The sequence below is a fragment of the Nuphar pumila genome, chromosome 13, assembly GCF_984573655.1.
Source record: "Nuphar pumila chromosome 13, dmNupPumi1.hap1.1, whole genome shotgun sequence".
Classification (NCBI taxonomy): Eukaryota; Viridiplantae; Streptophyta; class Magnoliopsida; order Nymphaeales; family Nymphaeaceae; genus Nuphar; species Nuphar pumila.
In genome coordinates this window covers 48,892,326-48,919,998 of record NC_143261.1, presented here as the reverse complement: position 1 = coordinate 48,919,998, position 27,673 = coordinate 48,892,326, and the positions used below count along the sequence as shown (strand labels likewise).

Here is a 27,673-nt window from a genome sequence, read left to right as displayed (position 1 = left end):
TCAGAACGAGGAGATATGTAAGAAGGTAGACATTGCACCCATTGAAAATAAGATGAGAGAGAATCGTTTGTGGTGGTTTGGACATATTCGGCGAAGGCCTAATGATGCTTCAGTTAGAAGGATGGAGAAATGGAAAAATATATTAGTTAAAAGAGGTCGGGGTAGGCCTAGGAAGACATGGATGAAGATGATAGGAAAGGATATGAATGCTTTAAACCTCACCGAGGACATGGCATTGGATAGAAATGATTGAAGGAGAAGGATTCATGTAGAAGACCCAGAATGATTTTCTTTTTTGGTTCATATCGCCGACCCCAATTGTTTTGGGATGAATGCGTAGTTGTTGTTGTTATTGTTGCAGCAGAAGGTAACCAGTGTGACCATCAAAAGTGTCACTGGTAATTACCACAAATGAAGAATTGGAACTGGCAAAGGTCATGCCAGTTTTCACTTTTCCTCTTTTTCATGACTTTCAAACAGTTTGAGTTATCTTTTTTTTTGGGTAGGCAAGCTGGGGTTAGGCAGATCCCACCAGTATTTGGTAATCAGGTAGAGTAATCTGATTGCTAATAGGTTTTTTATTCAGTTTAGAGCTTTTGCGTCTATATCGCAAATTGGATCCAAATCAGAATCTAAACTGATGATTTATCTGCATCTCATTCAGTCATGTTTGATAATGCCTGCATCTGAGATGAATCTGGGTCCTGTTAGCTGTTTCCAATCTGGTTCGGTCAGCTTAAATAGCCATCACTTAACGGGATTCAGATCCAATATGACCTTTTTCATATGAACTTAAATATGTTTAGATTGAATTCAGTGATGTTTACAATTGAACTATGCACTTGTTTACATCTTACCTTTATACGAGTGCAAATGGATCAAATCAAGGTTGTTCCAGTGACTCGTTACTAGCCTCGTCCTTGAGTGACTCATGACTTAGACGGGTCATGTTAACTTTATATTTTATATAAAATATATAAATATATGTATATATTATCTATATTTTATAGTATTTTATCAATATATATATATATATATATATATATATGTGTGTGTGTGTGTGCATGACTCTCCCATGACCGGCCAAGTTTTATAAAAGCTTAGTTATACCTATTTTTTGACCCGGTGGCAGGGCGATCTTGGCCGAGTCACCAGGTCAACATGACTAGTTTTTAAACTATGGATCATATTTGATTTTTTAAACTTTATGTCTTGAAACTCATTGAGGCTTATGCCTCATTGCGCTTCAAGGCTTACACTTCACTTATATTTTGAAAAACGCCTCATGCCTTTAATGACCTGGCATCATGCGAGGTGTCCCGGCCCAAATGGGCTAGGTCCGGGCCTTATTTCTTAGACCTAGACAGGCCCAAAGCAAGCATAGACCTGACTCAATGATTGATCTACAAGCCAGGTGAAAAATAAACATGGCCTGGACATGCATTTCTTTTAAAATTTGGGTGTGCTCACAGGTGTCTCGCACAGCCTTGGCCGGGTCATAGCCATCGATACTTGATGGCTGTCACAGGGACACGTTATTTTGGTGGTGTGTATATGGTGACATGAGTGGATACAAGTACGACACACAATGATTGTATTTTATTTTTTTAATGATTTTAATTTATTTCAATAAAAGTATAATTTTTAATATTAAGATATCAAAAAATTATTTTTTATTGATTAAAAAAGTAAAAGATTCTGTGTCCTCGTGTCCTATTTTTCAAAAAATATTCGAAGTTGCGAGTCGAACCCTCGGCACGCGTCCTCGTGCTGACGTGTCTTTGTGACATTGCTTGACGGGCTGGGTTTGACCAGGCGTGGGCTTGGGCTTGGTTGGCCCTTTACCCAACCCTACAAGCAAATGTTGTTCCTCATGGATTTATCGGGCACACCACACACCCCTCTCTCGACAGTCGGACACCCTCACACGGTCGCACCGAAACTCTATCCCTCTCCTCCACCACTGCTGCATCCGCCCCTCTTCCACTTCTCCGAAGCGTGGCCATCTCCGGTAACATCTCTCTCTCTCTCTCTCTGGCCGAAAAGGGGCCGGCCGGCTGCCCCTTCGTGTGTAATGTGGTTTGATTCATGTACCGTCTCTAAGTGGGGCTACGTTTGGGCTGCACGTCAAGTATTTGATGGAAGTGGTGAGAAAGATATGGTGATTAGAAACGCCGGGTATATGGTGAATTGTGATGTTGATTGTGTATATATATGTATATTTGATCTATACAATATATTTTAACAAAAACCAGGTATCTAGAAAACCAAGTTTTCTTAGCTTGTCATCCAAATGAGGCCTAAAGACTTCTTTTTTTCCCTCCCGACAACAATCAGCATCATGGTGGAAAATTATAAGTTTCATTTACTACTGTATGATATTATCTGCATTTTTGTTTTCCATTTTTACCTCTTTCATTCTTAACAGAAAAGATAAAATAAAGAACAATTGGTGTAGAAAATAACATCTTTTGTTTATTATTTTTATTTATCTTTTGAATTTGTTTTTTTCCAGATTCTCAGTTATCTTTTAGATGGCTTGTTTAAGAAATATGAAGCATTCTGTCAATCATTTTTCCAATACATTCAGCGTTCTAAAGCAGAGTGGGAACAGTTACTCTTCGTGGGCATGTACTTATCAACGAATGACTAGAGCTACGGAGAGAAGTAACCATCTTCCTTTAATACATGGCCATGTTCGGTGTGCTGCTGGCCGTCTCATGCTAGTGAGAATGTTCTCCGTCGAAGTCCCTGCTTCAGAACAGATGAATCTTATAAAGCAGTTGAGGGATAGGACAAGTGCTCCTATAAAGGATGTTAAAGCAGCTCTTGTTGATTGCAATTGGGATATTGGTGAGCTCTTATTCAGTGGCAACATTACTTTTAGGGTGCATTTGGTAGATGGCAAAGAGAATCCTCATTAACCACTGTCCTTGAGAATCAGAAGAATGAGACTTTCATGGATTTCGAGGATCCTACATTTCCTCGCCTTTCTATGAATCTCTGATACCACTTATGGAGATGGTAACAGGGATTCCCATTGAAAAGGCTATATAACTGTCCACATTTTGGGAATGTAAAGGAAAGTCATTTAATGCCAGGAGTGGTGCAAACACATGAAATTAATGCTTGTCCCATGCCATGCATAGTGCAAACACAAGAAATGTGGTCCTGGTGAAAATTCTCACCTTGGGTATCTAAGCACCCAACTTCTTGTAACCCCCCTCCCTTTATCATTGTATTGGAAATGTTAATTACTGCAGATGCTGCACAGAAAGACCTAAGAAAGAGGGGAGTGTATCTGGCTTCAAAGAAATCCATGCGCACTGCAGCAGAGGGTTTGATTGCATTAGCACAAGACAAGAAAAAGGCTGCTGTAATTGAACTTAACTGTGAGACAGACTTTGTTGCAAGGAATGAGATATTTCAGTACTTGGTCAGTATAAATCCTCATTGAGAGTTGAAATTTTTGGAATTGCATGTCATCTTCCATTTGTTTTGCATTCTTGGGAATACTATATTGTTACACTCATTTGGACTGTCATAGGCATGGTCTTGACTGCATGTGCATGGAATTGGATGTGCAATGTATGCACTCAGTCTTGTACATGTTGTTTGAATTACAGTTACTATGACATGAACATTATATTTGCAGACCGTTTACATGCATAAGTATGTGAATTTTTATTTGGATATGCCAATGCTCTTTGCTTGTCTATCATACAGATCATGGGTGAGTGTTTCAAGTGCTTAGTCATATTTCAATTTAATTCTTCTTGAAAAACCTAAAAGGTTGGGGTCTCAATAGCTTTTTTCCAGTCTTAGACACTGTAATATTTCATACTTATGAGGTCAAGGGTTGGTGATGATGCTGAATTATTAGAACATGAATGATCGACTCTAATTGAATGCATAGATAATGAGCCATAGAAGATGAAGGACATGTTTGCTTTGACCACAGGCTTCACAAGCTGTGAAAATTTGTTCCTGGGAATGTGCCTGAGAATGTGATGCACATTCTCAATATGTTTGCTTTTGTTGGAGGAAGCACAACCCCTTCCCTGAAAAGAAAAAGAAATTGTCAAATCATTGCTTTTTTGAAGGCTAAAAAGATGTCAAATCATTGCTTTTTCAGATTCCTAGTTGAGAATCTATAGCTTGTGAAAGTTGGTAACATCATACATGTGACCAACTTTCACAAGCTACAAGGCTTAAAACTCTCACAAGGGCAGCCACAATCACAGGCAGACTTTCTCATGTTTGTAATGGCCTGTGATTATTCTGTAGTTGCGATTTGGAATCACAAGAATCTGTGAAATTTCAAAATCACAGGGCATTGCATACATGCCCGAAATGTCTAATTTCAATGTAGTCTGGCAAATTTACTAGAGCTTCAAATGTATAATGTTATGACAATCACAGGCAGATATTAAAACATTGTTTGTAGCTGCAAATATTTATGACGATCATCAGAGATAATATATTTTCAGTTTCATTGAGCAAGATGATTTTAATATATGGTCAGGTACGATATGGAGATACGATAATTGAAACCTTAATTAGTTAGTTGTTCAACAACCATAGTCACGAGGAGTTGTTCAATCAATTCAACCAATTGTTTTATCGTAGTTTTATTGCAGAAACAACATATGTCATTCCTTGAGCTGAGCGATAGCATGGATGCTTAAACTAGCGGCCCTTGGGTGTCCCTGAGCACTATGAGGCCTCTGTGGCAGTATGTCGATGAGGCGGCTGTGATTTGGGAAGGAAAATGGGGGGTGCTGGCACTAAGGAAGTACTTAATTAACCGCATTTCATATTCTCTCATCCATCTGTGTACTATTTGGACCTATGTCACAGGGACTCGGCCAACTGGGTGCTGCATCCGCGTTGACGCGATGCGGGTGCGGCACCCTGTGTGGTCAACCTCACCCTGGGTGCATTGACCGCACCCAGGGTCATTTATGTCCAACTTTTGGACTTTATATATATATATATATATATACCCTGCACTCCTGCACCCAAATTTTTTGAAAGTGCCGCACCCCCGCTCCTGCACCCTCACCCGCACCTGCACCTGCACCCATGTGACATAAATTTGGACATTGTGTAAAGTATATTATGTGTTTAAAGAGATGCCACATTTGTGAGTCTTGCTTCTCCATGGTGCCAATCTCTTCATTCGTAATATCTGAAATTTGATATGCTGCTCATCTTTTTCTTTTTCATGCATGCATCTTTTCAGTTCATATTTCTTGTTAATGGTCGTGCTTGCAGGCCCTAGCTCTGGCAAAGAAAGCTTTATCAGTTGAAGGTTCTTCTCTGCATCCCTCTTCTCTTCCTGTTAGTCTAGACCACTTTCAGGTAATTTTACTTTTGAAGATTGTGAAGATCTATTACCTGATATTTTCTTTTATTTGAAGATTATAATTAACTAGATAGATTAATTAGGTCAAACAATTGCAACTATATCTTCAGAAATACGAAATTTGTGTATGGCATTACACTTTATGTTCCTTCCATCTTCTCATTCATTGGATTCATATATTTGAATCGAGCATAACCAATAAGCGAGCTAGGGCTATACACAAGATGATCCAAAGCTAAGCCTAGTCTCTTACCACTTGGCACGGTAGAAGTTGTGCCAGGCTTGAGCTTGGCCGAGCTTGAATATGGCATCAAGCTTGGGGTGCCCTCAGCCTAGATCAGTTCACTCTCTTTTTTTTTAAAATGTTTTTTGCTGCTGGTAGGAAGAGAATATGGGGCATGAAGTCATCACCTCCTATATATCATAATCACCTATATCTTTCAAGGCATTATCTTGGCGAGGTTATTTCTCAGAGATATTTTCAGAAGCTGAAAAAACTCAGACAAATCTCGGGAGTTAAAAAAATTTAAAAAATCATAAATAATAACAAAATAGATAAGAAAATATGTTTTGCATTATTTTTCTTCAAAAAATATAAAGAAACAAGTTTTAAAGGTTTTAAAAATATAAAAGAAACAAAAAAATAGGAAATGCAAACTTATAATTTATAAAAGAGCTTTTCCCGAAAATATCGTGATATTATCACAATAATACCACAATATTTTGTCTCCTGGCGATATTTTGAAAATATTGTGAGATATTCCCTTTAATATCAGTATTTCTCGCGATATTTTCAAAATATCACTGATATCAGTGACAGTGCTATATATATATACAGTACACACACACAGACACATGCCTGCATGAGTGTACATCCATGTGCACCCAACTTGGACTGCCCAATCCCTCTCTGGCTCATCATTGTACCACACTGCTCTCCTGTTGTTCTTCAGTTGCTCAGTGGTACACACATGCACACACACACACTGACAAACTGTCAAAATTGCAAGAAGAAGAGAATGAGGGGCAAGAAGAAGAAGAGGCGGGGATGATTGCTGGTTGCTGGAATACCCTCTGGCAGTGGGTTACCATTGACAGCCAGCTAATTATCACTTGAGTAGCACTGAGTCTAGACCATAGGCTATAATTTGATAACTTGGCAAACTGGAAGATCCCACACTAAGTAACCTTTTGAGACAATCAAAAGACAAGCTTATTTCCTCCACAAATAAGTTGTATCAAGTGTTACCTCATGGAGTTAGGGCCATAATTGAATGGACTCACATATATGGATACAAGCTCTTTATAGAACACAATATTTTGGATGTCCTGCACAGTTCTAATTATTTTATCAAACGCGTTTCGTCATCATCATCAAGCCTTACCATGACAACATTGGGTTGACCTGAATTTATAATATATGTCCCTATTTACCTATCATTATGAGGTACCACTCCCTTGAAAGTTTCAAACAGTTATATGCAAGCCGGGTTTACCTTGAGGAGAGAAAGAAAATGAGAGGAAGAAGAGGATGCTGCAAAACCCCAAAAACTTCAACAACACAGACGTATGGGTTCCTTTCTATTATATTGACAACTTACTATTAATAAATACATGACCATTTACAATAATACCCCATACTTTAAATACATTCTATACATGATAAGGGGTAAACTTAGAAACATAAAATACAACAACATGGAAGGTGGGACCAAGTGTAATGCACCCCAGTTCGGGATCCAAATATGGATCTAGATCAGATCTGGATTCAGATCGTGGATCCAAACCAAATCACGTCTTAACAACCTCCCTCGAGTTTTACATGGTCAAAACCATGGATAACTTGCTCTTTGAAAACCAAAACCTTTGTTTACCCAAACCTTTCGTAAATAGATTAGCCACATGCTCTTCTGTCCCAATAAACTTAGCTTCAATCTCTCTATTCTCTATCTTGCTTTAAATAAAATGCTTATATATTTTGATATGCTTTGTTCTACCATGTTGAATGGGATTAAGTGAAATCTTAATTGTAATGCTCCATAATTTTAACAAAAAAATATGTAGGTTTTTTTTAAATACGAGGTCTCATCTATGACATTGACTTCACCAAATTGGGCTCTAAGGAGTCAGCGTGTGCAAGCATTGGCATTTACTAGCTCCCTAGAACAGAATCCGAGAAAAGTCATCCAACTGCTAAAACCTTTTTTTTCGAAATCTCATATTTTAAAATTCACAATGAAAACATTATTTTGAAAACGGTTAAACATTCTGGGAAGTTACAAGTATTTAAAACAATTTTAGCAAACCATGAACTAAACTAATCCATATCTTCCAAAATCAAATGGTTCATATCAATTTTCTAATTTAAATAAACAATTATCAGAGTAAATATAATCCACAGGATCTAAATAAAATAAACAAATCGTTCACATGGCGCCCCTGCAGCATCTCGCACCTGCTTATCAGCTTATTCATTATCTGTACATTATAAAAATAAGGTGTCAGACTCCCAACCAAGTCTTAGTGAGACACACATTAACATTGCATGCATACACAACACTAAGCATACATAAACATGTATCAATAACAACACACAACACATAATAGCAGGCATTCAACTGAATCTCAACAACAGTTAATTTCAAGAAACACATTATTCATAACATGTCACCATTAAATATCATGTCATCGCAAACATGCTTTCAACACAAACAATAAAATAAACATAACTACATAAATGTAAAGTGATCCTAATAAGCTAATTAATTATTTTTTTGCTTACACCCCTGCGGGTACTTGTAGGATCACGTTATCACTTTATCTGAGACCATTCAGATGTTTATTATGCTCTGTATTTTAATAACCCGAATGACTAACTGAAATTGGCAATCCAAAGGGGAATGATCAACTGCCGAGAGAAAATCTCCAGAGGCTCAACACAAACAGGATCGATCCTATAACTCTGTAGAGACAAAGACATAGGACAAATTGGTAGTCCGCCCCTCTAACTCCTGTGACTGGGGACCAAGTGAAACCTTTCGCCCACAAAACAACAACAATGTCCCAGGATCTTCTACCCTCTTCAAGGTAGACTTGGATGCTGGATCCCGCGAATTCCAGTACCCTTTCAAGGCACCAGAAATCGTCAAGTGTAGAGTTATTTTTATTAAGGCCATAGGTCAACGATATTTTCACAAATTGGTGCATAATCAAACCCCATGGATTCTCACAACCCCTTGCTCACAACTGAGCAGTGCAATGTGCTTGCATGTCACACACACGCCTTACAACACAAGAATATCATTTAACCCCATCCCTACAGTCGTGTACACAAGTCACCATATATCATAATTACATGCCTTACAACACATCCATATGAGCATATGCAACACATCAATTCGTGCTTTCAAGCACCGATCAGTTCCTTGAATCGTAAGCTCACTCGTGAGCATTCAATCATGCATAATGCAATTCATGTATCATATCATGTAACAATAAATTAATCATCATGATGCATGCTCATAAATCATGTCATAACATACATTGCATATCATACTCATTTAAACATGTAATCATATCATGCATTCATTTAATTATACAATTATCATTCAACATAGGCATAATCATCACATTGCATATCATAAACAACATTGGAAGTACACACTGGTCTCTAACCATTAGTGTGTTCATCTGGTTCAGTTCTGGAACCTGAACATGTCCAACTGGTCCTCTTTCGGAACCAGGACACATTTATCACAAGAGTTCTAACTCGAAATTGTAGGAACTGAATTTTGTCAGTCAGTACAAATTCTGTCACGGTCAGATTACAATGAGTAAAAATTTGAAAATTTTACAGTAGATGCATGGTTCTGGTAGCTAAACATAGCCACAAACCTGTGAAAGTATCTCCAATAAGATACTAATATCAAGACCTTAATATTCTTGATATTAAACCCACCACGAAAGCACAATAAGAACACTTTAGAACACTTGTGCACAAAAAGCATAACCCACAAATAACTCACAAATGCACAAAGGCATAAAAACAATGGAATCGATTTATTGAGAACTTGGGCTTTGACTCAAAGCCATGAAAAATACAAAGGGGTGAAACCCCTATTTATAATAACACAAGAGGGGCCTTGGAGGGGCTCCACTCATAGACGTTGGAGCCCCTCCAACGGTCACAAATGTGACCGTTGGAGAGGGCCCAACGTCTATGTTAGTGGCCCCCCCAAGGTACCTTTTGGTACTTTACATAAAAGAAAATAAAAAATAAAAGAAAAAGAAAATGAAAATAAATTACAATCACATTCATAAATTGAATGTGCGTAAAATGGAGGAAAAGACTAAACTACCCCTACGGCTAAACAAAACAGAAATATATATTTTATATATATAATAAGTAGATACATATACATATATATTAATATATGTATATGTATTACCTTATATATATAAAATATATATATTACATTGAATGATTAGGTATATAATTTAACACCCCCCTCAAACCTAGGGCAGGATGACCGAGAGTTTGCTAAGAAGAAAGTTGAAACGCAGAGCACACAAGGCTTTAGTGAAGAAGTCCGCCAATTGATATTCAGACGTGACATATGGAAGGTCAATGATTCCTTTGAGGTACGCTTCCCGAACGTAGTGACAATCCATCTCTATGTGTTTGGTCCGCTCATGAAAAGTGTGATTCTTAGCAATATAAATCGCACTTTTGTTGTCACAGCAAAGCTTAGTAGGCCCTTCAATAGTGATCCCCATGTCTTCCAACAACTGATGAATCCAAACAATTTTCATGGTAGTAGTTGCCATGACACGATATTCTGCTTCAGTTGATGATAGAGAAACCTTTTGCTGCTTCTTACATCTCCATGAGATTAATGAGTCACCTAAGAATACACAAAAACCAGTGGTGGAGTGACGGTTATTTGGGTCACCTCCCCAATCAGAGTCAGTATAAGCAATTAATCTTAACTCAGAAGAAGAAGACAGAAAAACTCCCTTATTAATAGTGTGCTTTAGATATCTTACGACACGTAAGATAGCACCCATGTGAACAGAAGTTGGTGCATGCTGAAATTGACTTGCCGTATGCACCGCATGTGAGATATCTGGTCTGGTGATGCTTAGGTACATCAACGATCCTACTAGTTGCCTGTAGGGAGTAGGATCGGAGAGGAGAACACCATCATCAATCTTCATTTTAGCTCCTACTATAGCCGGAGTTTCACAAACTTTATCATCTGTAATACCTGACCTGTCAATAATCTCAGATGCAAGCTTAGTTTGAGATAGAAAATATCCTCTATGAGAGTAAGCTACCTCAATACCCAAAAAATAAGTTAAGAAGCCTAAGTCAGACATTTCAAACTTATCCTTTAAAATGAATTTTATGCTTTTAATCCCTTTAGAGTCGCTCCCAGTTATAAGCATGTCATCCACATAAAGTAGTAGAATGACAATCCCTGCATTAGATTTTCTAACAAACAAAGCAGTATCAGTAAAGCAGGATGAGAAATCATTTTCTAACATTATGGAGTTAAACCTATCATACCAAGCCTTGGGAGCTTGTTTTAAACCATAAAGTGCTTTCCAAAGACGAAACACTTTTCCTTTAGGATATTCCATTCCAGGAGGAGCATCCATATATACTTCTTCGTTTAAATCTCTGTTTAAAAATGCATTCTTAACATCCATCTGATAGATGTTCCATTTATTGATTCAAGCAACAGTTATAAGACATCGGACGATGACCATTCGCGCAACGGGGGCAAAAGTCTCCTCATAATCAATCCCATATTTTTGACCATATCCTTTTGCAACTAAGCGGGCTTTATATCTCTCAAGAGACCCATCACTCTTAGTTTTGACTTTAAATACCCATCTACACCCTATTGCTTTCTTGTCTTTAGGAAGGTCTTGAAACTCCCAGGTCTTTGCTTTCTTTAGGGCTTCAAGTTCATTATTCATAGCAACTATCCATTCTGGGCATTTTCGTGCTTCCTCAAAATCCCTAGGTTCCATGTATGAGTGAATGGCGCTTAGACAGACTCTATATTTTGGTGAAAAAGACTCATATGAGATGAACCTAGAAGGAGGTCTTCTTGATCTTTCGGTCCTACGAAGATTTCCTTCATTTGGAGGGGTAGACTCACTATCATATCTTTCGAGGGCACTTCTAAAAGTACTCCTATCTCTATGAGAGTAAGTTATAGGATCTCTATGTGGTTCTTCATTGATGTGTTGATCAGAATGAGTTTCATCATTTTGATTAGTTTCATCATCACTAGTATCATCATCTTCAGTTAATAAATCAAACAGAAAAGAATAGTCAATATTCTCGTCATTGGTTTCAAGTTTTTTGAAACCACTAACATTTTCCAAGAAGCTTACATTTCTGGAAACATATAGTTTATCACTCTTAACATCATAACAGCGAAAACCTTTATGAGTTTCAGAATAACCAAGAAAGGCACAAGGAATGGCCTTATGAGAGAGTTTGTCATTTTTATCAGTAAGAACAAAACATTTACATCCAAAAACCCTTAACCTGCTATAATCAGGTTCTTTTTCATATAATTTTTCAAATGGGGAAACCTTGTTCAAGATTTTAGATGGAAGTCTATTTATGAGATAGACAGAAGTAAGAGCGGCCTCCGCCCAAAGTTTTTTCGGAATATTTTGGGAAATGAGCAAAGTTCGTGTGGTTTCAATAATATGCCTATGTTTTCGTTCAGCCAACCCATTTTGTTGGGGGGTTTTGGGACAAGACTTTTGATGAAGAATTCCATAGTTTTCAAGATAGCTTTTGAATTCATTGGAAAGGTATTCACCACCCGAATCGGTTCTAAAAATTTTTAAATTTCCATTGAATTGATTTAAAACCATCATATGAAATGTTTTAAATGTTGAAAAAACTTCATGTTTATGTTTAAGAAAATATATCCAACTAAACCTAGTGAAATCGTCCACAAAGATAACATAGTAAGAGAAACCTCCCTTGGATATCACCGGAGCCGGACCCCATACATCGGAGTGAACAATTTCAAAAGGTTTTGTTGTAAACATGGATCTTTGAGGAAAAGGAAGACTTCTCATTTTTCCAAGAATACATTCATTACAAACAAAATTTTCATTACAAAGATGCTTAATAAAAGGCAAATAAGAGATTTTAACAATGTTGGGATGACCCAATCTCTTATGCCATACATGAATATCTTTGTTTTGAGCAACATTACAAAATTGATTCTTGGGAATTTTAAGAAAATCAACATAGGTCTCCTCTCCTAGAGCCTTCCCCAATCAATTTCCCGGACTGGCGATCCTGTATCCAACATTTATTAGAAGAGAATTTTATATCACAACCACAGTCCGAGAGTTGAGAAACGGAAAGTAAATTTAAGTTTAGTTTTGGTATAAGACAAATTTTTGGGATAAAGAAGTCTTGTTTTTCAAAATTGCCCATTCCTTTAATTTCAAGAGGGGTTCCATCCGTCGTTGAGACAAAAGATGGAAGACAATTTTTAGAATAATCAGAAAGAAAACAATGGCTTGGAGTCATATGAAATGAAGCACCGGAATCAAGTAACCAAGATGTCTTACCAAGAGAGGAAGATGATGACATAGCGACTCCAGAAATGCCTCCTTTGAGAAGAGGTTGAAGAGCATCCATAATTTGATGAAGCGAAAGAGGTTCATTTGAAGTTGAAGGCCGTTCCTCCGATTGGGATAAGAAATTTCTTCCATTTGGGACAATTGGGTTTGATATGTCCCAGTTCTTTACAAAAATGGCAAGTTAATTTGCTATAATCTCTCTTGCCATATCGACCATTTTGCCCTTGATTTTTGAAATGGGGCGGTTTGTAGGTCTTCAAATTATTTCCGGGTCTTGACACGGCATTAACCACTTTATAGTCACTTTGAGAAGGTGTAGCAAGGATGCTTGGGTTATTTTTACTAATCCCCATACGTGTTTCCTCACCACTTAGCTTGGTGATGACATCTTCAATAGATGGGGAGGTGAAAGCCGATAGAAGAGAGGACCGAATTTGCTCAAATTCGGGTCTAAGACCATTTAGGAAGTTGAAAAATCGATCTTCCTCTAGTTGTTTGTGCCTTAATTCAATAGCTTCTCCGCTCCATTTTGGTTCGATCATGGCAAGCTCGTCCCAAATAGATGACAATTCGGCAAAATATTCCCGAATAGATAAATCATTTTGTTGAAGAGTCAAGGCTTTCTTTTGAAGATAGTATTTGTGAGACAAGTCCCTTGAAGTATACATTTTTTCAAGGTACAACCAAGCTTCGGAGGCCCTTTTAAACTTAATGATGTTGGCATTGATCTTGGTTTCTACGGATGAAAAAATCCAAGACAATATTTTGAAGTTCTTCATTTCCCACTCATCATGCCTTTTGGAATATTCTTCTAAGGCCTTTTGTCTATCTTCTCCTTCAAGAATCTTAATTTCCCCTTTCTCTATAATAGAAAGCTTGGGTTCGGGTTCCAATATGGAGCTTTGAACGTAACCCCAAAGGCCTTTCCCTTTGATATGGGCTTTCATATTGCCGGTCCAAACATGGTAGTTCGAACCACTAAGTTTAAACCCAAGGGAGAAATGGGAGTCTTTTTCACCCATTAGAGAGAAGAGAAGATGAAAAATAATGCGTACCTTATTTTCAACCTTTTCTTGACAAAAGTTGCTTCTAAAATATTGCCCGAAGTAAATGCTTCACTCAAAAACTTCACTAGCTTGAGGGCACGTTTTTCGAGGTGCTTCACAAGAGACGAGATGCACGATCCTCTTTCTTCGAACGAGGCTCTGATACCATGTGAAAGTATCTCCAATAAGATACTAATATCAAGACCTTAATATTCTTGATATTAAACCCACCACGAAAGCACAATAAGAACACTTTTAGAACACTTGTGCACAAAAAGCACAACCCACAAATAACTCACAAATGCACAAAGGCATAAAAACAATGGAATCGATTTATTGAGAACTTGGGCTTTGACTCAAAGCCATGAAAAATACAAAGGGGTGAAACCCCTATTTATAACAACACAAGAGGGGCCTTGGAGGGGCTCCACTCATAGACGTTGGAGCCCCTCCAACGGTCACAAATGTGACCGTTGGAGAGGGTTATGTTAGTGGCCCCCCCAAGGTACCTTTTGGTACTTTACATAAAAGAAAATAAAAAATAAAAGAAAAAGAAAATGAAAATAAATTACAATCACATTCATAAATTGAATGTGCGTAAAATGGAGGAAAAGACTAAACTACCCCTACGGCTAAACAAAACAGAAATATATATTTTATATATATAATAAGTAGATACATATACATATATATTAATATATGTATATGTATTACCTTATATATATAAAATATATATATTACATTGAATGATTAGGTATATAATTTAACAAAACCTTGCCTCAATTGGAGTCCGGATATGGGAGAAATAAATAATTTATCGAAACTGGTTTTCTGTTTGTCAAACAGACTTGTTCGGCTCAGTTCCTCCAAAAAACATCAATCCAACAACTTTATAGAAGGAAAAAATATCTGTAAAGATTATTGTAGCTAGATGGATATGTTTGAAACAATCTCCCACAAAGATCAGGTCCAAACTCCATACCAACTGTGAATTAAAATTCACAGACCGCAGCCTGTTTAGTTTCTTGGACAGGTTGTCCTGCAGAAATTTTCAGGTTTTGGAACCATATTTCATGATTTTTAATTCACAGACCGTAATGAATCTGTGTAGCAAATTTTTATTAGAGGTTCTTCAATATGTAATCTAACACATAAAATTTTCAGTCATAGCCATGAAACAGATTAAAAGAAATAAAATCCAAAAGACCGACGTCTACAATTTTTTTGTTAGGATAAAAATTATGTCTCGACTTCCAGAGGCCATATTTCCTTATCCGAACTCGAACGGTGTCAAATTTTTTTTAGAACTTCCTCTATGTGTCGGGAGCAACAACAACAACAACTACGCCTTCATCCCAAAACAATTGGGGTCAACAATATGCATGGTTTTAAAACTCGCCGAGTCAACTCGGTGACTCGGCTGACTCGGCTCGGCCCTCCAACGAGTCAACTCGGCAAGCTAAACTCATTCTGCGAAAACTCGGCCTTGACTCGGCCTGTCTCGGGCTGACTCGGCCTTGACTCGGTCTGACTCGGGTTGACTCGGGTTGACTCGGGCTGACTCGGGTTGACTCGGGCGAGTTTTGGGCACTTTTTTCTTTTTTCATTTTTCAAAGGCTATGGGCAGTTTTTTCATATGTAAGTATTCATTTTTCAAAGAACAAATAACATATTAACAATAGGCTTACCAACTTAATATAAAATCACAAAATTAGTAAAAGTCAATCAAATTTCACATGTCCATCATTCATTCCTTTTGGTAGCTCCAGGTAAGGTATCAAACCCAGTACCCCTCAATGAACATAGAGTGAATCCACTAATCCAGCTAACATAACTGATCCCTCATGCAGCCATCTCTGAGACCTACACAATAGTTGGCAGCCAACCTGTTCAAAACCAACAGCATAAAATGCCCACATTTATCATTATAATATATATACATCACAGCATTCTCATTATCCAAAGCTTATATGCATTTATGTGCAGATATATAAGGCATGGTCCAATCAACTCTACATCAGAAACACACTTACAAATATCAAGATAAAGTTCAATGTTCCTAAAATTTTGCAAGGATTTTCTGAGGCCCTGCAACACAACAGCTATGTCCATATATTCAGGATGTAAACCATGATCGACCATGGCTATTAAAGTTCTTGAAGCTAGTAATTAAGTCATTCTTTATATATTGTCTTGAAAGACTTGCTCCTGCTTGTGTAGTTTCTTTAGTAAATGTGAGATTTGAATTAAGAGCAGTTTTACTTGATGTTATTTTACTTATTAATCAATTAAACTAGTAATTAAGTCATTCTACAAACCTTTATATGTTTAAATGGCAATTTATATATTGTCTTTGTTTTAAAATCAAAAGTTAACAAAACCCGGTCCAAGTCACCGAGTTGACCCGCCGAGTCACGAGTCAATAAAGAACGAGTCGAGTTCCAAGTCACGGGTTTTAAAACCTTGACGATATGAACCAAAAAAGAAAATCATTCTGGGTCTTCCACATGAATCCTTCTCCTCCAATCATTTCTATCCAATGCCATGTCCTCGGTGAAGTTCAAAGCATTCATATCCTTTCCTATCATCTCCATCCATGTCTTCCTAGGCCTACTCCGACCTCTTTTAACTAATATATTTTCCCATTTCTCCATCCTTCTAACTGGAGCATCATTAGGCCTTCGCCGAATATGTCCAAACCATCGTAAACGATTCTCTCTCATCTTATTTTCAATCGGTGCAACGCCTACCTTCTTACGTATCTCCTCGTTCCGAATCTTATCTTTTATTGTATTTCCATACATCCATCTCAGCATACGCATCTCAGCTACACTCATTTTTTGAATATGATGTCTCTTGGCAGCCCAACATTTCGTACCATATAGTAAAGCGGTCCTAATAGTCATCCTATAAAACTTTCCCTTCAACCGCAATGGCATTCTACGATCGCACAACACTCCAGTTGCACTTTTCCATTTCATCCACCCAACCTTTATCCTATGATTTACATCTCCATCAATTTCTCTAGACTTTTGAATGATAGATCCCAAATATTTGAAACAATCATTCACCGGTATTTCTTGCTCACCAAGCTTCACTACACTCCCGTCATTACTTCGTTGCTTACTAAACCGACATTCCATATATTTTGTCTTACTCTTACTCAACTTAAAACCTCTTGCTTTCAATGTCTGTGTTCATAATTCTAACTTAGCATTAACCCCGACTCTAGACTCATCAATCAAAACAATATCATCAGCAAACAACATACACCACAGCACATTTTCTTGAATTGATCTCGTAAGCTCATCCATCACTATAGCAAATAGGAAGGGGCTTAAAGCAGATCCTTGATGTAACCCAACCGTTATAGGAAAACTGGTTGTCACCCCTCCACAAGTGCGGACATTGGTTACTACTCCTTCATGCATATCTTTAATTATACTAATGTACTTGAGAGAAACACCTTCATATGTGTCGGGAGCGTCCCTCTAAAATTTGAGAATTTTTGGCTAAATTGTTTGAGCGTACAATAAAGTTCTTGAAAAGTATCTATGCCCGTGAAAATATGACAACATGCTATTTACGCTGAAAATCATGTATAATTTGTATTTTTCACAAAATAAACTACATAAACATGATTTTCATTATTCGATTCATCATAATACGATCAATATCAAGTTAAACATGCATTAACATAATTTCATGTTGCATATAAAATAATTCAATGCATGAAATCGAATCCAGAACACACAAGAAACAATTTTATTCAAAACAAGCCCTCGCACACTGAAATATGTATTGGAAAAATAGAATTTAATTATGAATTGAACACGAATAATGTTTATGTATATCAAATCTAACATAATGAACAAATCATAGGCTCATCATAAATTAATCAAACACAAGTCACAAATAAAATCATATAAATTATATTTTTCTAAAAAAAGACTCCCATAAATCATAATCGGTACGACCTACATGAATTTATTTATGATATTTAATTTCAGCCTCACGTAAATCATGCAACTACAATGAATATGGTTCAGATCATATAGTACATGAATCATAATATGAAACATAACATCAATAAATCCTTGAAACCCGTTTTTCCCAAAAAGAAACCCCGAATCCCCAAAAACGATTTTCACTATTCAGATTCTTTCATTCTTTTTCAGATTTTATTTTGATTTTAAACTCAAATATTAATTTTCAATAGGGTTTACACATATTGATCACCTCAAATACACATCCATCATGATTTAAAAATATCGAACATGATTTTTACGAGGAACGAACATGATTTAAGGGTTTTCCCAGAAAATGATTTGGTGTCCTTCTTAGGGGCATACAAACCTATTCGGAGACCCATAGCCCTCCGAAATCATGGAATATCAGCCCAAACACATATTTAGAACTGACATCATCTAAAAATACAAATCTGGAATTTAATCCGGCATGCATATGCGCCCTTGGTGCTATGCACACACCCAAGTTAATGAAATCCAACCTGAAATCGTCAAAAACACCCGAATCGATAGGCGTAGAATGACTTCACCTCCACCACCTTCATGTTGTAGCTCTAATGGCAACAACCTTCACACAATTTGGTGTCCTCCCTAGAGGTGTGAGTGAAGAGGGAGAAGAAAGGCACAAAAACCTAAAAAAAAACAAGTGTAAAAGGGGTTTGAGAGAGAGGAGAGAGAATAAAGAGAGAGATGACAGGGGTGTGTGAAGGGGTCTATATATAGGCCCTCTCCTCCCCCTAATCCTACTTAAGTTGGATCTCTCTCTATCCCCCAAAATCGTGTGGATAGAGGGAGAGAGCCCACTTCGGTTTTGTTTTTTCCCAATTTCAATTGATTGGGACTCCTATCTCGTTAGGAGTCCATATGGATTTGATTATTATCAATTTATGAGAGAGGTGGGGACATCCCACCCTCTTAGAGTTCTATTTAATTAACTTAATTATATTGCCATATAGGCAAATGGGTCCAATTGGGGCCCACCTAGGGGGCGTTTCACCTAGGGTCCAATCCAAATGGGATTGGATCCAATTAACATTAATTAAATCCAACCCAAACTCTTAAATTAAGAGTCTAAATCCATGAATTAATTCAAACCAATTAGATCCAAATGCTAAGGTTTAGATCCGTATTTAACATATTGTTATCCATGCAAAATTTTTCCTTTGAGCGGGATCCTTTCGCATTTCAAACATTTCCCTTTATTTTTGAAAATGAAAATTAACTCGCCTCCATTTTTGAAAAAGATGGGGAATAGTGACTCGCTCATCGGTACGAGGTCCGACCATTCCTGGCGCCTTTACCAGGGGTAATCAAGCCAAGGATCAAATCAATGCCTTTTGCTTTGCCAAAATTTGACTAAAAAATCATTTCAGAATCCTAAATGCATATTGAATTATGCTTGTGTTATGAAATTTTGAAAATGATGGTTTGAAATAGGATGCATGCTTTTGAATTTTATTTTGAAACTATTTAGAAAATAGGTAGAATTCCAAGTGAATTTCGAAACTGGATTGAAAATATACTTTGAAATTCTGCTTAAAATGTTTTTGAAATCACTTAGAAAATTATTTGAATTGAGATTATTTCGGAAATGAAGAATGAAATTTGACTATGAAAATGGAAATTGAAATAAAAGTTGAATTTGAAAAATTAGAATTGATCTTGAAATTGAGATTTGAACTTTGAATTCGAAGTTTTGAAAATTGAAATCTGAGTTTAGATTTCGAAATTGAAATTTAACTTTGAAATTGGGTGAATTTGGAAATTGAAATTTAGAATTTGAAATTTAGAATTTGAAACTAAAATTGGAATTTAAAAATGAATTTAGAATTTGAAATTTTGGAAATTAAAAGTAAACTCTGAAATTGGATTTCGATATTGAAATTAGAATTTGAAATCGGACTTGGAATTTGAAATTGAAATTGGATTGAAATTGGGATTTGAAATTGAAATTCAGGATTTTGAAATTAAGATTTCGAAATAATTTTGAAATTTGATTTGATATTTGAAATCAGAATTGAATTTTAAAATTGAATTTGAAAATTGAATTTGAATTTCAAAGTGAATTCCAAAATTTGATTGAGAATTGAAATAAACTTCATAATTTTAAGTTTGAATTTGAAAATGAAAATAGAATTCGAAATTTTAGAATTTTGAGAAGTAAAGATTTTGAACTTAACATTTGAATTTGAAGTGAAATTCAAAGTTTAAAGTGTGAAATTCAAAAATGTGAAGTTCAGAAATAAGAAAAAAAATTAGAATTTGAAAATAGATTTAAAACTAAGTGGAATTCAGAATAAAAAGACAAATCTGAATTTGTAAAAAAGCTGACTTTGAATTTAGAAATGAAAACTGTGTTTTGAAAATTTATTTCAAAATCACTTGGAATTTTGAAAATAATAACTTGAAAAAGATTGGAAAATAATGATGTAATTCTATATGAAAGGTTTTATTTGAATTTGGAATTAAAAAGCAAATTTTATTCTTTAATGGAATTAAAATAAGATTAAATTGTAATACATTCATGACTATGGTCACAAATATATTCTAATATGATCTTTATTTGAATTCTAATAAAGAATAAAATAAATTTTTTGTGCCTTTATAGGATTTAAAACAAAATTAATTTTTAATATATTCATGAATATGGCCACAAATATATCTCAAATTAATTTGTATCTTAAATTCTGATTGAGGAAGAAAAGAAAATTTATTTTAGAAAAAATTTGTTGATTTTCAAAAGGGACCTAAAGTGGAGGTTAAATTTTATTCTATAAAAGCTAAAAATTCTAAGTATTGTTCGCATTTTGACTATAGCCATAAATGCAAACCATTTATTTAGGGTTATTTACCTCTTATTGGAATAGTGCACGTGTCATTCGTGTTATACCATAGTGCTCTTTGAAGTATAAAATAAAATGAAATGCCACAAGAAATTATGAAAATTTACAGTGCAACTATATGCTCATACATTCTAATCTAAACAGAAAAGTAGAATTTCTCATTAATATGAAATTATTATAATCTTAAATTGAAACTAAATATTGAAATTCCCTAATCTAGGAAAAGAAATCAGGGTCTTCCAGGCTTCCCTGCAAATATGAGATAGCACAAGGCAATAAAAATGCAAAATATAGAAAGAAATTGAAAATGCTATGTTAAAGCTAACACACATATGATTATGCCTATGTTTTTATAAAAATGCATATGCATATGTGAAGATGCAATACCTATGCATGAATGAGATGCATATGCATTTGCCTAAGTGCAATGCCTATGCTTATGAAGAAATGCATGTGTATTTGCCTAAGTGCAATGCTTATGCTAATGAAGAAATGCATATGCATTTGCCTAAGTGTAATGCCTATGCTAATGAAAAAATGCATATACTAAAGTGAAGATGCATATGCTGCTAAAGTGAGAAATGCATATGATATGTATAACTGTAAATATACACATGGTAGGCTAAGGCAGAAATGCTTATATGCATGCACAATGAAAAATGCACATGTTACAATTGACATGCTTACACTATGCTGAAACTGAAATGCTGGATGAAGATGCAGTGTGGCGGATATGCTGCGAACATGCAGACTAGCATGCAGGGGAAATGCAGTAGAATAGACTTAATGAAATGATATGAATGCTAACCAAATATCAGATAATGAATGAAGTGTAAAATCAGGTGATATTATGCAGGGACTTACAGACTAGAGCTAATTGAAGTACTTACTGTGAATAATATGCTTGTAAACTCAACTAATGTGTGTGCATAGTTAATTAACCAACTAATGTGAACTAACTAATGACACACTAATATTATGCTAATTGATAACAGGCGAACCAACATAGCTAATGATATGCCAATGATGTGCTTGTGAGAAATTAAGTGAAATGCTGGTAAGAAACCAGACAACATATTGTAAGTAATCAGCTGATATGCTTGCAATGAAATGCAGTGACATACTATAAGAATCGGCTGACATGCTGTGAGAAAAAAAAAACAGGTATATTATATAAAAAATTAGGCGATATGCTGAAGATGAAAAACGGAGATACATATATTGCACAACACTAACTGTCTATATTGCCATCAGCTACAGGAACTGTAATGAAATGGGCCCTAATGCCTAGTTAATTTTGACTTAAAACAGATGATGAATGAAGTAGTTATATGCATATGGGATGAGATTGCTAATACACGAGTGGACTGGTTGGACAATGCAAATTAAAATGCATGAGTACAAACCGATATACATATATGAACATAGGTGGCTGTAATGTAATATATTGAAATTACAGATTGGACTTTGGTGCTGTGCATAAGCTGATCACACATAATTGTTGTGCACTAAACTATTACAAATATTATTTGATGAACTGCAGATATGAGATAATACAGTAAAATATATGCACAAGTAACAGTGAAATGCAACTATTTCAATATTGTGAATGCATGCTGTAACAGAAACATGAAAAACAGGGAGTTCAGGAGAATGGCTTGTTGCACATGAAAAGATTATCTACATTTTCCTGTTGATCTCCAACAGCCTACGGGGATAAACATGATGATATTATGTTCAGTTCCCCAACCCTGTTCATCTCAACTTCCACAATGTCTGAGGACCAACAATCTCCCTGTTGGACATCATCACGAGAATAGCAGTGTACAAGTATTCTTGGCTTCACAACACACGCACAACCATATGAAAATCTAAACCATTTATATTTTGGCAATGACAAAAAGATCATGTTGCAAAAAAAACTGAACCCAATGCCCTACAAAAGATGGAGGCTGAACACGATGCAGATAGTACATGGGTAAAAGTAGCAAGGATGACTGATTAAATAAAAAAAAATCATCAATGCACTTTGATAAGCCAAAACGATCTGATGGGTTTTCCCAATATTAAACAGCCTCAGCATATAGGAATTAATATGCAAATTCACACTCCTAATAATAATAGAGAACTGATGAGCACTGCTCAAATGGATTTGGTTCTGTATCAGCTTGGCAATCCTTTAAGCATCCCTCAAAGAACACATGGATTTCATGTAATTAACAACATTATCATTTAAGGCAGACCCCAAATGATTAAAGAGTTCCTGATACAATCTCGATATCACACTGCTACCACCCTCAAGTTCCTCGATTTAGGTGACTAATGAAGAACAACTCACAGGAAATTTCAGGAACACTTGCTTCATCCGAGACTCTCACGCCATTTTCTTCACAGCAGCTAAGTTGTTTCTTTAATAGCCTACCTGAAAAAGTACTCCTTGCTCGAGCTCGCACAACTGATTCTAATTTCTCTGACATTATAGCAACTCTTAAAATACAAGTTGATGGCAACTGTGCAAGTGAGGACTTAAAAGAAAATCAGGAAACGCAAGCAATGATCAGGGTATGCCGAGTTGATGATACACTGTAGATGACCGACAGGTGTCGATCGAGGCTTTTCCCAACAAACCCGATCTGATGCCAGAATGAAACCAGATATCAGGTTTGCAATGTGTTCATTGCATAATTTCTCAGCAGGTCAGGTCTGATGCTCACGCCTTCAACCACAGGTATGAGCAGGGTGACTGTGCTACTAGAGATCAGATCCGATGCTAGATCGGATCTGACCATGTGCTGATGCAATGTTGAAATGCATTGAATGCAGATGCTAGACCGATGAGATGCAAATGGCACATAGAGGTGCAGTGAATTAGATGCAGCTGAATCGATGGAATGCTGATGTAGGTGCAGCAGGTGAAATGCTGTGAGAGTGGGGTGCTGTGAGATACAGGTGATGTAATGGATTAGATGCAGAAGAATCGATGGAATGTTGATGAAGGATGGAATCAAGCCAGGCTGCTGTAAGCTTAAGTGCAGTGAATGCAGGGGATGTTATATGATACGCGATGATGCAGAATATAGATTTAATATACAAATGATCTCTGCTACTCAGATGCGCAACAGATTAATGGAATGCACAACATATTAATGAAATACATAGCGACATATTGATGAAATACGCAGCAACATTTTAATGAAATACACAGCAGCATATCAATGAAATACGCAGCGACAGATTGATGAAATACGCAGCAACATATTAACGAAATACACAACAGCATATCAATGAAATACACAGTGACAGATTGATGAAATCGGCTTGCAATGAATTCAATTGAATGAATCTGATAATGCGCTCAGCTTGTAGAGGTCTAGTGATCGATCTCCTCCTGCAGTAAACTCAACTCGCAGGAGAAAAGCGAACAAGCGTTGATTTATCGTGCAAATGAGAAAACGCTGGTGAATTCGCTTCTACTGCTGGATGATTCCGACAAAGCAGGAGGCAAACAAACGGCGATTGGAATGATCAGAAAACAAATGAGTCTCGACAGACAGGTCAATCAGATCGTCCTTCCAGAACCGATTCACAAATCTTATCGTGAAATCCAATCTACAGAGGACTTCACGGTTAAGATCATGAAGCGTTCGCAGATCATACAGGATTCCGATGGTTCTGGCCGGAATTTCTGATCACAGCCAATGCATTATGCAACACGAACGATTTGAGAAGGTGATGTAAAGCGATGCTACAGATGATCAAAATGCAGATGGAGCGATGAAATAGAATTGATCGATACCGTTGAAAATATAAAGAGACAGATGCAAGCGTGTGTAGATGAAACAAATGAAAAGGAGACAAAATCAACTCGAAAGCAAAATATACAGATGCATAAATTGAACAAGAAAATGCGATGAAGAAATTGATTGATGAAATAAGCAAATCTACATAATCTTAACAAATGATTAAATCAGAAAGAAGAGAAAATAGATGATTCAGATCGACTATTCTAATGTAAAGAACAAATCAGATAGAGGGACGTCATCTTACCTGATCAGCAGGGATGAATTGGAAGAGCGCAGACTGGTTTCCTAATGTCTTCCGTTAATGAGCAAATCCGACGCCTTCGATCAAGAAGAAAGAAAGAGATGGGATGAAAAAAAAAGAAGGGGAAGAAGAAAGAGGGAAAAGAGGAAGACAAGGGGGAATCGGAAGAGGGGAGATAGAGAAACTCGTTCTCTCCTCCTCCTTCCAGATGATCCTCTCAAGAGCTCGATCGATCCTCCATGCCTTCCCCTGCGCTGGTTTATAACGGAGGAGGCCATTACAAAATTTTCAAAAACAATCCCTCGAGGTTTTGAAAAATTTCAAAGAGAGGGTTTTATTTACAAAGATTCTAAAAAACCCTAAATTTTACTTATTTTGAAATTTCGCCCCCTTTATGATATCCTTGAAGGGAAAACCTAAAATACAAAGAAAATACGAGGGACTTAAGAGATGGGATCTAGATGAGCTTTTTTTTTTGAAAAATTTAAGAAAATATTGAATTCAAATTTTTGAGGATCTTACAAAAGGAGAGTTTTTGAAATAACAGTTAGTTTTAAAAATTGGATTTTCAAAATAGATCTGGATCCAAGATTTTTGAGTAAATATCGAGTTTGGATCTTGAACTGAAGAAAAATGAAAAGAGTGGATCCAAATGGAGATTGGATCTGGACAAAATATCTGAGCCATACAGAGAATTGATTTTGGATTTTAGATTTTGAATTGAAAATAGTTGAATCGGGCTCAGAATTGGATTTGGATATCTGATCTGGATCTGAGATTAGGTCAAATATAGAAAATGAGATTGGGCTTCAGACCTTCAACCAGAAAGTGAATCCGATAAATGCTTAAAAATTGACCCAATCACTCTTTTGACTGACTCAGAAGGTGGATCCTAGGGGCAAAAAGGGAAACTTTGAAAAATTTGGTGTGTTCACAGATGCCCCTCTTTGCTGCTAAGCTGGTTGAAAGCTGAGCTTTATAGCAAAGAAAACACATCAAATTTTAAAACAAAAATGCTTCAGTTAGACAATCTGAACTGAGTGTGGAAGAATTGATTGTGAAAATGATTCTCAGGTTTAGCACCTTACCCTGAACGGCTTGGAAAAAGCCGAAATCCTCGAGAATGGAATAATTGGATAAAAGGAAATGAGGAAATTGTGATGGGACTTTTGGATGAAGATCCCAAAATTGTGACAAAGGGAGATTTTGATGAAGTCTCATGGCTGAGACAAAACAAGCTTCTTGAAAAGATTCAGGTTTAGCCCTTGACCTGGATGGGGCAAAAATATCTCAACACGAAGTTCAGGTTTAACCCCTACCTGAATGAAAAATGGAAAATGAAAATACCTCATCAGAATGAGGCTCAGGTTTAACCCTTACCTGAATGAGAAATATCTCGAAAAATGAGGTTCAGGTTTATCCCTTACCTGAATGGGAAGAAATACCTCGAAAAATGAGGTTCAGGTTTAACCCTTAACCTGAAGGGGAAGAAAAAAATATACCTCGTCAGAATGAGGTTTAGGTTTTTAACCCTTACCTGAACGGGAAGAAAGAAATGATGTTGCCAGAGCAGACTTGAAAGATGAATGAGGCAACTCCTTTTGAAGAGGTAAACAATGGCAGGTTGCATCAAAATAAACATTGAGTATTTATTTCATGTTTGGATAGCCAGAAAATTTTGCCAATAAGATGAAATTGTAGTTGATTCAAATGCTTGAAAACGTACACGTATGTGCAAAATATATGCCCTCTTTTACCTAGAGTATTTCCTCCAACGAGATTAACTCCATGGATTTAAGAGTCAAATTCAAATTTTAATGCCCTTGATTTTTCTTCAAGGGAGCTATCAATTTCCTTGATCTGAAGAGAGAAGAAATATTCTTAATTTCATAAAAGCAAGTAGTGAAAAGATATTGATAAAAAAATTTTGCATGAGAAAAGATGATTCTTTGCAATTTTGGCAGTTTGATACTTGAAATATACTCTTTGCACCTTTTGAGACATAAAAATTGAAATCTTTCATTGGAGTTTGGCGAGAATTTCATCACATCAACCTTCAACTCGGAGATGTTCTAATTTTCCCTATAAGAACACTTCATACTCCAACTTGGAGATGATCAGGGTCTTCCTTGTCCCCATAAATTGGTAAAGGTGTCTCTCTCGATTGAAATCTTTTGATGGTACGAATCAAATATCTTTTAGGGTTGGTCGGGAGGTTCATCATATCGGCCTTCAACTTGACGATGATCTGAACTTTCCCTAGGAGGATACGACACACATTCCTTCAACTCGGAAGTGATCCGAATCTTCTTTATCCTGGGGGTCTAACTCACATATCAGTCTTCAACTTGACCATAGTTGAGAGATCCCTTTTGTAGATAATTAATTATACTTGTTTTATTAAGAACTTTGAGTGGATTCTTTATTGCTCAAAATATGTTCACTGCTTTCTTGCCAGAAGAATCGACTTTTAAAATGCACCATAGCTATGATCAATATCATTTCGCTCTTGGCTTTTCAACATCATTAAATATTTCTTTGCTAATCATACCAAGGATATTTCTTACATCCTTTTGGTTGATCAACAGAAAAAAGATTTGAATTTTATTCTTTTTCGTAGTAATCTTCACCTTTTAGGAAAGAATACTGGAGATAATTTTGAGGTGATCCTTTTGTGCAATAAAATATTGGAATCAACAAAATGTTTTTAGCAAA

General features: G+C 36.3%; 1 protein-coding gene across 1 annotated transcript in view; it reads left to right on the top strand.

Moving 5' to 3' along the window:
* The first annotated feature begins 1,894 nt into the window (after window positions 1-1,894).
* Window positions 1,895-27,673, top strand: part of LOC149818304 (translation elongation factor Ts (EF-Ts)) — a 49,708-nt gene continuing 23,929 nt past the window's right edge. Inside the window, exons 1-4 of the mRNA XM_089984397.1 lie at window positions 1,895-2,011; window positions 2,516-2,853; window positions 3,264-3,436; window positions 5,278-5,364. Coding sequence (XP_089840523.1) covers window positions 2,535-2,853; window positions 3,264-3,436; window positions 5,278-5,364 — 579 coding nt within the window. The 5' untranslated portion in view covers window positions 1,895-2,011; window positions 2,516-2,534. The remainder of the gene's footprint in view (window positions 2,012-2,515; window positions 2,854-3,263; window positions 3,437-5,277; window positions 5,365-27,673) is intronic.